This window comes from Carassius auratus, chromosome 40 (genome assembly GCF_003368295.1).
Source record: "Carassius auratus strain Wakin chromosome 40, ASM336829v1, whole genome shotgun sequence".
NCBI lineage: Eukaryota > Metazoa > Chordata > Actinopteri > Cypriniformes > Cyprinidae > Carassius > Carassius auratus.
Genome location: NC_039282.1, coordinates 6,902,298 through 6,916,653, shown reverse-complemented (window position 1 = coordinate 6,916,653; position 14,356 = coordinate 6,902,298). Strand labels below are relative to the sequence as shown.

At 35.3% G+C, this 14,356-nt stretch overlaps 1 protein-coding gene across 1 annotated transcript in view; it reads left to right on the top strand.

Annotated features, from left to right (window-relative positions):
* LOC113058419 (sortilin-related receptor-like) overlaps positions 1 to 10,591 on the top strand; it is a 55,414-nt gene extending 44,823 nt beyond the window's left edge. The window contains exons 42-48 of the mRNA XM_026226313.1: positions 754 to 873; positions 954 to 1,118; positions 1,230 to 1,404; positions 1,914 to 2,020; positions 2,248 to 2,446; positions 2,541 to 2,753; positions 8,615 to 10,591. Of these exons, the coding sequence (XP_026082098.1) occupies positions 754 to 873; positions 954 to 1,118; positions 1,230 to 1,404; positions 1,914 to 2,020; positions 2,248 to 2,446; positions 2,541 to 2,753; positions 8,615 to 8,682 (1,047 nt within the window). The 3' untranslated portion in view covers positions 8,683 to 10,591. The remainder of the gene's footprint in view (positions 1 to 753; positions 874 to 953; positions 1,119 to 1,229; positions 1,405 to 1,913; positions 2,021 to 2,247; positions 2,447 to 2,540; positions 2,754 to 8,614) is intronic.
* The last annotated feature ends 3,765 nt before the right edge of the window (positions 10,592 to 14,356 follow it).

Genomic DNA, 14,356 nt, shown 5'->3' with positions numbered 1-14,356 from the left:
GACTTATATATGTTTTTTTCCTCGTCATGACGTATTTTTGGACTGATGCAACTTATACTCAGGTGCGACTTATAGTCCAAAAAAAAAAAGGTATGTAAATGTAAAACAATAGCAGAGTCCGTTGTGTGTTTGTGTGATTGCTAATAAAGTAAATCTTTATCTTTATTGTTCTTGGCTTTATAACTTAGAAATATTTAAAGTGTAGTCATATTTATCATTGCTTGCATTGCATTGCAAAATTTCCCTTTGATTTCCCTTTGTGTTTAAGTTGGTCACAAGAAAAGTGAGTCCATTAAGTTGCTCACTTTTACAAAATAAACTAGCCTTTTACAAAAATTTGCTTTGAATTCATAGAAACTTTGCGCTTTTTTATTTACAAGTGTGAAAATAAAAGACAATGAACACTACAGGATGAGATCAAGGAAAGCATTAATTTTTAAAAGCTAAAGGTGCAGTCACATTTACCATTGTTAAACAGAATTTCAATAGGAATCTATGCATTTGGGAATCTGCTGTGAGGGGGAAAATATTACCCCATGCACATTTCGCATCGGGTTTAATCACCCAAATTTGCTGCGTTGACCAAGCAAAAGCATCTTGATGTGAAGGTGACAACTGTGTGAGTTGTGCTTTATACTGTACATCATTACGCAATTGAAATAGACATTGGACAAGCAACATTTTGCTGAAATTTCCCTGATGGGTCCTTTGTGTCTAGAAAGACAAAATTGTAACCCGTCTATGTTTTTATAGATGTATGGAGTGTTCTACGCCACATCCTTCCTGGATCTGTACCGCAGACCTCACAGGGTGAACACCACCTCCACCAGTCTGACTGTGATGGTAGACAGCGACAAGCAGTACCTCTTCCTGGTTCGTCTACACCCTCATACTCCTCACTTTAGAGATCCACTTTAGCACCATAATGAAGGGTTTATGTGTTTGTTTCTCAGGTGAGGGTGAGCATTCCTTACCTCGGGCCTCCATCTGACTACGCTGTAGTGAAGATGATCCCCGACGACCGACTTCCACCTCGAAATCTACACAAGGTGCGAGTGGATAAGACACAGGCCACTCTGAAGTGGCAGCCGCCGTATGATTCTCCCAGCAGTCCTTTGGTATGACCACATAGCCAAGTGTTTGACTGTCCATTTTTAATAATAAAAACATTACTTATGTGTCAAGATGGGGTTTTTCAAGCATCTCTGTGTTGTGTGTGTATATATCAGACGTATGCAGTGCACGTGAGAGATACAGTTCGTAAAACGGAGCAGGACTATAAGGTGTCGACTCAAAACAACACGGTGGAGTACACTCTGAAGGGCCTGGAGCCTGGAGGACGCTACAGCATCACCATCAGGCTGCTCAACATGAGCAAAGAGGCCAGCTACACACTCAACACCGGTAGAGCCGTCTCTTCTCTTGCCTGAAACGTATTATAAATAAGGAATAACACAAAAAATTTTTATATTAGTTTTACTGTAATTAAACCTTTTAACGTAATTTAGGGCATGATGGCCAGCATACATTGTGGTGCACGGTGAAGCACCTGATATGACATTATTCATGTCTTTACTGTCACTTTTGATCAATTTAATGCATCCATGCTGAATAAAACATTACTTTCTTGAAAAATCATTGTACTGATTAGGGCTGGGTATTAATTCAGATGTCCCGATACAATTCGATTTCGATTCACAAGCTTTCGATTTGATTCGATTCTCAATTTTTTAATTACATTCAGTGAATATAGTTTTTATACAAATGCTATTGAAATTAAGAGCCACAGGCCTGTATTTAAACCTTTTTTTGTTTGTTTTGGTATATGGTCTTTTGAATGGTAGTGTAGTTCTAATATATGCACAATTCCTTGCTGCATTGTATATTTATGCATGTATATTTTTCCCACAAAGTTCCTCTGCCTGCGCCTGAGGCCCTCAAGATCTTAGAAGAACAGGATCATGTGTTTCTCTTCTGGAAGAGCGTGGCTGTGAAGGACCGGACCTTCAATGAGAGCAGGGTTAGAAACCAGAATCTTAACGTCAACATGAAATCAACATGTGACTCTATTTTCTCAGTTAATGAGCATTTCTAGTCTTATTGTGCATGATGTGTTGGTGCACATCGGCACAAAGAAAATGTTTTATTATCTTTTAACAAGAGGTTTATCCATGTCTGAAATGACTTTCCTTTTTGTCATTTTTCCCCATTTCCTTTTGTATCTCTAATGATGGTCTGACTCTTCAGGGCTATGAGGTGTACATGCATGACAGTGTCACTAACTCCACAAAGAGTCTGGGTAACACAACGGAGACGTTCTTCAGGATCAGCAACCTGATGGTGGGTCATAACTACACGTTCTCAGTGCGGGTGCGCTGCCTGCTCAACAACCAGCTGTGTGGAGAGGCGGCAGTGCTGTTATATGATGAGCTGGGCAAAGCAGCAGGCATGAGCTTTTACACATTAAACATTTGGCTTCTGTATTTCTATGGCCATTTGTGGAGCCAGATATTGATTTTGACGCATTCGACGTCTTTTAGGGCCTAGTGATGCCTCATCTCAGTCAGGTAAATCAGAAGACGTGGCGGCGGTGGTGGTTCCAGTGTTGTTCCTGCTGTTGGTGGGTGTGTGTGGAGGCCTGGTGGTGCTTTACCTCAGACACCGTCGGCTCCAGCACAGCTTCACCGCTTTCACTAACAGCCACTACAACTCTCGTCTGGGCTCTGCCATTTTCTCCTCAGGAGATGAGCTGGGTACGTCTCCTGCCTTTCATGAAATCTGTTTTTTACTTCAGTACACTTCAGAGAAGTGTCATTAATTCACTTCAGTTTAGTTCAGTAGTCTTCAGATCAGTTGACTTCAGTACTTCTTAAGTTCACTAAATTCTTGTTCAGTTTACTTGTGTTTAGCTCAGATGACGTCTGGGTTTCAATTTAGATCAATTCAATTGAGCTCAGTTCACTTCACTGTGTGTTTTATTTCATTTCACTCTACTTCACTTTAGCTCAGATGACTTCAGTTAGGTTCACTTCTGTTTAGTTTAGTTTAAGTTCACTTCTGTTTAGTTTAGTTCAAGTTCACTTGGATTTAGATCAGTGACTTCAGTTCACTTTATTTCACTTCAGCTCAATTCAGATCATCTCACTTGGGTTTAGTTCAATTACTTTTAGTTCAGTTTGTTTTGCTCAGTTGACAGTTAAGTTCACTTCAGTTTAGTTCACTTAATTTAAATTCATTTTAGCTTATTTGACTTGTTCAATATACATTCAGCTCAGTTGATTTCAGTTTAGATCACTTTAGTTCACTTAATTTCACTTCTGTTTAGCTCACTTGACATTAGTTTAATTCAGTTAAGTTTGTTTAAATTTAGTTACTTTTGAATTTAGTTCATTAGTTTGTTTATAGTTTTGATTGGTTTAGTTGTATTGTGTTCAGTTTCTTTAATTAGGGCTCAAGCCCGAAGGGGCGAAGAGCCCTATTGTTCCCCTAAGGATTATTCTTTTTCTTATTATTATTATTATTTTTTTTATTTTTTATTAAACCTTCCGGGGGTTTTTGGGGGCCTTAACATGCTCAAAAACTCTTGAAAATTGGCACACACATTGGAATCTGCGGCCATTAGGACGCCACAGAGACTGGGACCCGGGCGTGGCACAGGGGCTCTACAGCGCCCCCTGGAACACAGTCAGAAATCTTGAACCATAGCTCACACACACTTGCATATATTTATATGAAACTCAGTACACTTGTAGATCTCATTGAGCTTAACAACTTTCGCGCTCTATGTCAAAGGCTCCGCCCAACAGGAAGTCAGCTATTCATGGCTGTTTAAAAAAAGCATGCTCTGGAATTTGATATACTTGTCATAGGTTTTTTACTTGTTTGCCACCAAACTCGGTGAACATGATCTCAAGACATTGGGGATGAAAAATTGCGAGGGGATTTTTGATATCTCGAACGGTTTGCCCGTGGCGAGGCGTTGAAATTAGGGCAAAAAGTGAGAAACAGGAAATGCCTAATAACATCCACATACATTGCCTGAGTTTGATCAAACTTCATCGGTTTTTTCGATGTATGATACCGATCGTATATATGTGACTATTAAGAGTCAACGTTATAGCGCCACCAACTGGCAGCAGGAAGTGAGTCATTTTCAAAATGCTTTGAATTCAGCATCTTATTTTTACTCGATTTGCTTCAAACTTCATCAGAATAATGTCAAAACATGGCCGATGTAAATCTGTTGTGGGGATATTGATATCTTATATATTGTTGCCATGGCAACGTGTCAAACTTGAATATTCTGTTATGGTGATTTTGAGGCAGATAACAACCTCAGATTTACATGAAACTCAAAACACATATCAGTATTCTTGATAGCTAGACAATGGAAAAAGCTTTTAAAAGGGCGTGGAAGAGGCACTCTATAGCACCACCTTTTGTCAAAAGTGGGGGGGTTAGTTTTAGCTACAGACACCAAACTCGGTACAAAAATTGTTCTTATCAAGACGGACAACTTTCTAATTCACAGTCATCAGCTACGATCAACAGGAAGTCAGCTATTTTGATTTGAATGTGGATTTTTTTTTTACATTTAGCTGTGAATTAATGCATACTGCTCAGAGGAGAGTAACACTATACACACCAAACTTTGTCTACATGATGCCAAAACATTTTAAACAACTTAAATTGCCAATGGATTTTGGATAGCTTGAACGGTTTTGTCGTGGTGATTTTTTTAAATGACAGTAAAAATGGAATTATTAATTGTCCTACATTTTTAGATTCCAAACACTTCAAAACCTTTTTTCATACAGAAAAAAAGTCATTCTGAGTAAATATGGATAGTTTCACGACTTTACAACACTGTATGGATAACAGAAAATTAAAAAACTGTCAGACATCTCATCTCACTCTGTCCCTCTGTTTGAGTATGTGCTTCAGACTTCCATTGTCTGAGAGAAATTGCGCCCCTACAGGTTCAATTCCCGGACTTTTACTTTCACTTTTAAATCGGTTAAAAATACAAATAAATACTTAGATTTAATTCACACTGACAAGCTAAACCAACATATCTGATTATTACCGGTTCAGGACTCATGGATAAATTATTTCTGGCCAGAGATACGTGAGAAATAGGAGAGATGAATCACCGCTGTGATCACGAGCGTCTGGAGTAAAGAGCTCAGAAAAAACTAATTTATTCCTGTTTTAAAGCTTTTAAAAATAAATTATTACAGCGATATCACACAATCAACCAATTAGAACACACCAAGAGCTAAATTCAGATGTTTTTGAACTGTTTGTGTGAAAATGAAATATTTGTGGCTGCCTCCGATCAGCGCGTACAGTGTCGAGCTCAAAACAAACGAATTTATTCTTGTTTAAGAGCTTTTTTAAATAAAATATTACCACAAATGCACACAATAAACCCATTGTAACACAACAAGAGCTAAATGCAGGTGTTTGTGACCCGTTTAAGTGTGAAAGACTATTTGAAAGCGCGACTGGCAGAATAACATATATCTCTTGAGCTGCAGGATTCTGGCTTTCGTCGTACGAACGAACACATCACGGACAAGATTATTTCAAAACACATAATAGCTTGGCGAATATAAACGAAAACAGCCACGTGAACATAAACTGTTGAGAAATAAATCTGAAGTGGATCTACTGGATTTTAATATTAAGTGACCGCATATACCAGCTGCTTCTGTCTTCAATTTTAATCTATATAAAAAATTAAATTCATTCATCTTGGCTGCTTTTTTTAATGTGTGAACGTATTTATTTATTTATTTATTTATTTATTTATTATTTTGCTCTAACAACAATTAATCTATATTTAATTAAATCAATTACATTTTATTTTACATTTGATTTGTCCATTTCTGCATCTAAACGCCTAAAAACCTAAAACATGCTCTATTATACTATTGTTAGCAATTTCTTTATCGTCCAATTTATCTGGTGTACACTTTTATTTTCATAATAAACTTGTTTTTTAGATTATACACAGTTACAGTGGTCTATAATAAATATTAACAGGTTTTATTCAAGCTGTTTAGAATGATTGCAGTAGGCCAATTTTTTTAAATGTAAATAAAATAAAATTAAAAAAATTAAATAAATAAATAAAAAACATTGGAAAACAATAACTGTTGTACATTTTTATACATTTTGTATAATTTCATAGTTTATGCATTATAGTTATAAAAACAAATACATTTAGCCACTCACATAGAAATCTTAAAGGCCTTATCCTTTTCTGACAGTTTTAGGGATTTTTAAAAATCCTAAAAAACCTTATTTGTGCTGCAAATAATAATTTCAAACTCAAAAAGTAAATATTCAGTTCATGCTTTATAAAGCCTTGTCCCAATATTAATAGTCAGTAGTAAGCAGTTTATAAATACAGCTATAAAAAGTTTGTTCTTGGTTTATAAGCACATTTATTAAAAAGGAGAGTAAAGGGTCAGTTATCTTCCTATGAAAAATAAAAAAATAAAAATAAACAAACAACAACACAGATTGATACAGAACTCAGAAATTGTATTGTGGATTTATGATAAAATCAGCCTGTAAATGAATTCATACTCCTCCAAGAAGACACAAGTAGTTCACACCAAACTTTTTTAACATGAAGCTAATATACTGAAGATGTTAAATTGCGAATGGGTTTAGGATACCTTAAATGGTGTGGCCATAGCGATTTATTAAAGTAACAAAAAAAAAAAATACAATCGTTATTTTACTATATCTTTAAAATTTTTCATTCCAACTCTTCATAATTTTTTATATACGTAGAAGTCATCATTTGAAGGAAGCACAGTAAGCTTCATAGCTTTATCATTTTCAAGAGCCAGCATAAAATTAAAACTATCATAACTTATAAATCAAGCTTGCAATTCTTACTACCAATAATGGCCACCAGATGGAGCTATAGGAATACTTTTAAATAATTATTATAAAACAAGTATGATTTAAATCATTTATAGAAATCTTTCAAAGAAAAATAATATGTATTTTATGTATTTTACTGATAAAATGACCCTCACTTAATTAGAATAACAAGCTGAAGTATTGTGAACTGTATATTAAGAATAATTCTTTATAAGCTTTATGGACAGATACGTTTTGAGTGACTCTTGAAGGTTCAGCACCACATCCTCTTTTACCACTGTTTAAAGAATTTATCTTACAGAACAGGTGCGAATGAATTTTGGATAGCTTGAATGGTTTTGTCGTGGTGATTTTTTGAAATAACAGTAAAAAAGGAACCAGTAAATGTCTTTTATTTTTTTAAAGTGCAGCTTCTAAACACTTCAAAAAAAATTACACATAGAAGACCAGTCATTCTGAGGAAATATGCATAGTTGCATGACTATACAACATTATATGGATGATAGAAAATTAAAAAACTATCATACATCTGATGTCACTCTGTCCCTCAGTCACTGTGGTTAATGTGTGTGTGTGTGTGTGTGTGTGTGTGTGTTAAGTGAATTAGGTGTGAAACTATCAGGAAACATTTAGTCTCCAGCACCAACATTTTACAGAACTGCCACTTTCCTGGAGTCTCAGAATTACAATGTGTCAGGTTCTGAGAGATCTAAGATTCCCAAAAAATTATTTAATTAGAATACCATGAAGTATTGTGAAATACTATATATTAAGACTTTATATATAGGCTTAATGAACAGATTAGAGTGACTCGTGAAGGACCAGCACCACCTCCTCTTGTCCGATGGTTTGAGGAATATATCTTCCAGAATCCGGGATTAAGATTTAGGAGCTCATTTTTATTCCACCTTCTTTCCTGAAAGTCTGTCTTGCAGAATTGACTAAAAATTAATCTTCACATTAATTCCTAATTCTTTTGCAATTCTTTTGTCAGTTCTTCTTGACCTGTTTTTCTCTTCCAGCTTTCCTGGAGTATTGTATAGCACTCATAAATGATTAAATAAAAAGTAATGGTAGTTATTAAGATTGATATGGTTTGGAATTGGTAAAATGTGCTTGGAAAAAAATCACAATAAAACAATGTTTTAATGTTTAAGTTTGGAATATTAACTGACATGAATGAATGATATATAAATATAGTTCATGTTAACACAATGTTTATAAATGGAATCTTATTGTAAAGTGTTACTAAAGTTTTATATATATATATATATATATATATATATATATATATATATATATTGTTCTGTGAATGTGATTTTAAAGTCTAGATGATTCGAATTAACCCTTTAACTGCCATATTCTTTAAAACCTCACTGCCAGAGGGATATTGTGAATGCATGTGCCCGCTGGGCACAGTTTACCTGATGCCACCGGGGTGGCGATGGCATTGGTGGCTTGAGCCCGCCATCGCTGCTTGCAGCTATATTTTCACTTGAGTTTCAGTTAAGTTATAATTAATTACTTTACTTCAGTGTAGTTCACGTCAGCTCTTTGTTAAACAAGTGTTTATTTCATTTCAATTCAGCTTAGTTCAGGTCACATTCATTATGTTTAGTTCATTTCAGCTCATTTTCTTTAGTACAATATTTATTAAACTATGAATATCATCTGCTAAGATTATTTCTCTATTCCCTCTCTTCTTCTTTAGGTGACGATGATGAAGACTCTCCAATGATTAGTGGCTTTTCAGATGACGTTCCAATGGTGATTGCATAACTGGACAACTCTTTGTCTCCTCCTCCTTCACTTCCCACTCCACTTCCTCCTCATGTTTTTTTAAGTGCACATCCGGCACACCTTCAAGCCATCAAGCCCCCTTTCCTCTTTCCCCCCGATCACTTAGAAAATGCTGGATTTGGGTTTCAGGATCCTGAAGAAGAGAGGAAATCATGGAGCGAAAGATATTTTTGAATATAAGATGCACTTTTTTTCGGATGGGCAATAACTTATTTTTTATATATATATATATATATATATATATATTATATGTGGGTATTGGACTTTGTAGGCATTAACTGTGAAGGAGTTTGTCAGCCGATCAACAGACTCGCTGAACCAGGAAAAGACCCTTATTTTGCAACAAACTCTCACATGAGCATTACATTTGCTTAAAGCCAAAACAAGCACCTCGATATGGGTACATATGTGCGAAAACACAAAGGTACACAACAAAAAAAAAAAAATCTAAAAAGCAAACCTCACATGTGCACAGATGAAAAAAACTCACCAATGAATGCTGATGAAAAGGGAAAGCGGTTGACCGTGAATTGCACAGGATTAGATTTTCGTTGTATATGCTCGGTTTGTGTGACTTTATGTCAGTAGGCTTGCATTTGTCCATGGTACCTTGTTTACACTTTGCATCCTTTTTTTAATTTCCTTGCTCAGCAACACGTTGAATTTCCTTTGCTTTTTGAAAATGTGAAAATGTACAACCATGTTTTGGTTCTTTTATCAACTATTTCCAGAAAGGAATAACCGAAATTAAGGCAGTAACAGTTATTGGAGTCATAAGTCATATGCTTAGTCCATATTTTCACTGTCTTCTTTTTTCCTTTGATTTATCCTACGCATTTTATCTATCAAATATTATTGAATATCCTGTGTGCTGCTGTGGTTTTATTCCTTTAGCGTTCTCAGGGAACTGGGTTAATGTCGATGTACCAGCGATATCAGTCACACTGCCACAAGCAGCGCAGTGTGTTTAATTCGGAGACTATTGTTCTGTACAGTAGCTCCATATTGCATTAAAGCCAGTACAGCTCTTGTCTGAGTGGACCAGAAGGCTTCATCCTAGTCTCTTGTGCCAAGCTTAAGAAAAGCAGAGGGTAGAGCAGACGTCTCGCCTCCCCGAACCATTGTGAAGAGGTACATTTGTTTAAACCATGTTTCATTTTTTTCAACTGGATTGCGGGTGTGGCTTAACAGTTCTGTTTATGAATGTATTTTTTTTTTTCGTCTTTATTTTTCATATCTTTTATTGAGGAACATGGATATGGTCTACCCACTTCTTTAATGTTCAAGGATTTTAAATGAGGTTAACGGCCAGTTTACATTCAAATGCTTATGGTCGTTATTAATGATGCCCTCTCCCATTGATAATTGGAATGAAACAAAACTGTTCACTTGATAGATGTGGCTGTTTTTAGTGAAATTGTTCATTTCAGTACCACATTGCCTTATTATGACACTGAGTAAAGTATGTAGCAGTATGTCAATGTGATCGCACACGCTCACAGAAAACTGACTTGAGTAAAAAGAAGCGTAAACTATTGTAAAAAGACTGGAATCGACATATTGTGAGTTACCACTGTATAATGTTATAAAAGTTCCAGTGCAGCACTTGTGTGAATCCTGAGCCACTGGTTTTATTTTGTCTTGTTTGTATTCTTTACTCGCAACCATCTGTGGCAATATTTCTCATGTCCAGTTTGAAACCCATTTGTTTTTTTTCAGTCGAGAAGATGTAAAAATTATGACATAGCCGTGACGCTGGACACCGCCATGTTTAAATTTTTGATCTTGCCTGCATACTGAGGGTTTTAAAGACAAGAATCTTATAAGTGGTACAGTCTGAGATGTTTTATGAGCCACTTATGCTGAAATAAATGTTGAAAAACTTGAATTGGACTCCTTTCGCTTTGTGTGGCGGTGGGAATGGATTCCAATAGTAGATAGCTCTTTGTACCACTTACAGCCATAGCATTTTCTGTACTTGCATAGTTCACTCCAAAATGAAAAGAAGAAGAGGAAAAAATTCTCGTAATTTTCTCACCTTCATGTAATTTTAGATTTGTATGTAATTATTTGGAAGAAAATAAAATGACTGGTTGATTGATTATTTATTAATGTTATTTTATTTGAAGAGAAGCTTGGTCTGTAAAGTAAAAACAATAAAGGTTAAAACATATTATGGGTCTAATGATAGTTTTGTGCTAGATACAAAGATAAATGTTTTTTTTTTTTCTTCTTCAAGGAAGATGTCTAAAGTTGCTGCTAATGAAGCGATTTCCATTCGTGGTTGAATTGTTCCAAATAGAATATTTTCCCCCTTTTTTTGTTTTCATGAAACGTGTGTATGTATTACATGTATTCTTTGTATTCGCATACCTCCGCGCAGCCAATCGCGCGAGTTTGGGGGCGTGGCTACTGTAGCAGGCTGAGCCAGAGGGTGTTTAGCTTTAAATGACTTTGGTTTAGCCAGTGTGGGAAAAGAAAGAAGTGCAAAGCAAAAATCCTACCAGAATACAAAGTGACAGATAATGGGGTAAAAGTGTTTTTACAAGATGAAGGAATTTTCTGAGAGGTTTGCGGAGTTTCTTCTTTTCGGGTATCCTTTTGGTAAATTAATTAATAAATTAATATAGTACTTAATTAAAAGTAGTATATGATCTACACCTTAACCTACTTTTACCTGTTGAGCCTTAACTTTTATAGACTTTAGTTATAGTTTATTTTTTCCACACAAGACTTTTGGTTTACAGTATTTTAATTACTATGCCACACCACCCGAGAACAAATGTTTTCTTTCCCTCCACCTCAACTTAATTTTTTCCTAACTACAGATGATATGATATAAAATACATTTTTGAAAATAAGGCAACCTAGAGCAACCAGTTTGCATCATTTCCCTGCCTCAGCCTCTAGGCCCTCTGCCCTGTGTTTATTGATGTGTGGGCTTTATTTGAACAACAGTTAGACATGTTTATAGAGGTGAGATATTTATATTCATTAAATATTATTCATTTAAAAAGCACGGTAACAAAGACTACTACAATGTATCTATTTCTAATGTAATATAGTGTGTAATATAAATATATGTTAGTTTTTTTAGGCTAACTGGTATCCCTATTTTTATTTTAAAATATGTCCCTTAAAAAGCATTCACTAATTTGAGTCTTAAAATGAGTTATGCATGTGTCCCTGACAATGCAATAATAAATAATTAAACGTATGACGTGAAAATGGAATGTTACCATGGGACTGACTCACAATGCAGTTCCCCGTAACCACCAGCAGATGTCTCTCATTTCTCAATACACTGCTCCTTCATTCACATTCGGCTTATTTCTGTATTATACAAAAGAAGACATATAGTTAACAGTTCACATAACAGTATGAGATGAACATTTTATTAATTGTGCTTTTCTGTTAATACAGTTAATTAAATACAGAATTCTTTATAGCGAGGTAATTAAAAATACAGAAAAAGAGAAAAACCTAACGGAAAACAACGTCTAAGCAGATATGAATACTTTTCTGTAAATAAATATCATTTAAATAATTTTATTTATAAGTAAGAAACATATTAACAGTAAAAAGTTTTTTAATTTGACATTGTTTTTTTTTTATTATTGTACTTTTTATTAGCTGACAAACTGTTTGCTTTGTTTCTTTTATCAGAAAATTCAAATTCTTGAAATCTTCCTGATTCTTCTTGTGCAGGTTTCCTTCGATGCTGCACATGTCACTATAGTGTAGACGCCCCTTTGATGTTTGTAACAAGAAGATAATTGATGATAGCTGTCCAGTGTGTACAGATAAGGACCATTAAGTTTTAAAATGCCAGAGCTGCAATGAGACAAACAATTACAAGAGGTCAATGTTGTAATGGATCTGTGTCTTTAGAGAAAAGGTCAGACAGAAAGGTCTAGGTCCAAAAATAGACCCTTTCAAAAAGTAGAAATGTCCCAGTCTTGTTTTCTGTTTAATTTGAATGTGCATAGTTTTTACTGTCAGAAATTATATTATAATTGTTTTCAAAATAACTGTATGATTATAAAGAACAACCAGGACAGATGGATCTTCAAGACGACAAAGAAATCTACATTTGAAAGGAAACTCCAGCAGTGGGTGCGCTAGCTCTGTTCCTTGTTGTGTCCTTGTTTCTTACACCTTTAACCCTATAATTATTCAGGTTGGGCGAGGAAAGTCAAATCTAGCTTAAACCATGAAGTACTCACCCACACGCAGGTTGACGTTCTTCAGAAATGATGTAGAAGACTCCCTTATGGTTGTTCTTGAGGCTCAGTTTGTATATAAATAAAGTCTTACGGGAGGCAATCGGAACAATAAAAATATATTATTTTATTAGTTACAATACAAAGCAGTTAATGCAAAAATAAAACAAAAATCAGCTAAACTACAAGTTCTATTATCAAACTCTAAACAGCAATATTGGAGATAGGTGTCCTTCACACTTAATGCAGGCAGATGAAGAGTGGTTTACTCCTCTGACCTTTATATATTTCTTTTTGGGAGATGCCAGTTCACTTTGACTCATCTATTTCCTCTAGGAGACAGTCTTCCTGTTGTAGGAGTCTCTCAGTTTCAGTCTCTTGTTTAATTTGCCGGAGATTCTTCCACTCTCCACTTGGCTGTTTTCTTCTTCTCGCACTTATCCCCTTCTTCTTTGTCGATTGTACATCCACTTGTAGTTTTAACACTTTCTCTTCACTGCTGTGTACCCTCTTGTTAACCTTTGTGGTTAGTTAAATTAAGTTCAGCATATTACTTTTCACACTTATTTTTTTTCACAGTATGGAAGTCATGCACATTTATCTAAGCTCTACATCAATATCATTTAAAGGTTTTTAGGTACTTTCAGATCAAAGCATTGTTATATTCAAGCATAAATGGCATCACCTAAAAGCAAGCAAAATAAAATAACTTTAAAAAAGGGAAATGGCAATATCCATATCCAAATCACCCCCTATTGGCTATTTTCTAGATCAAACTGATCAATCTTTCATTTGCATGTACACTTCGAGTGCATTGGTCTTTTTGTTAAACTTCAGTAATTCTATGTACACATCACCTTTTATAGTCAGCTTCAGTTTTTCAGTAACATTCATGTACTCTTTGACCCAAAATGTTCATTTTTTTTGGCTTCACCAGCTCTTCTCTAAGTACTGGATCTCTCACGATATCATTTTGGGGCCAATCTTTTGTACTCTGCTTTACGATGGTAAGGTACCGCCCTCATTTTTGCTTCAGTAGCTGTGTGTTGGTTATTTCATGTTGGCATGCTCCTACAGTATGTAATCTCCCTTTGGATCCTCACAGAAAAAGGTACGACCTCTCCCATAACCTTCACACTTTTTACATTGTCCTATGGTCAAGATTTAGTGTTCCAGCAAGACCTTGGCCGTCACTTTCCTGGGGAGTTCTTGGGACTCTTCCTCCTCCATCATATTCAGAAATGCCTCCGTCTATAAGATAAAACATCCCATTCTCTATTCAGTTCTTACAAATTTCTTATTGTACCTTAAGTGTAAAGCTAAAGCATATACAAAAACTGGTTTATCACTTTATTCTTGTCCAATTTACATTCTTTCACCCCGTCATATTACATTTCAGCGTTTTAACAAACACTTTAGTAATTTCAATA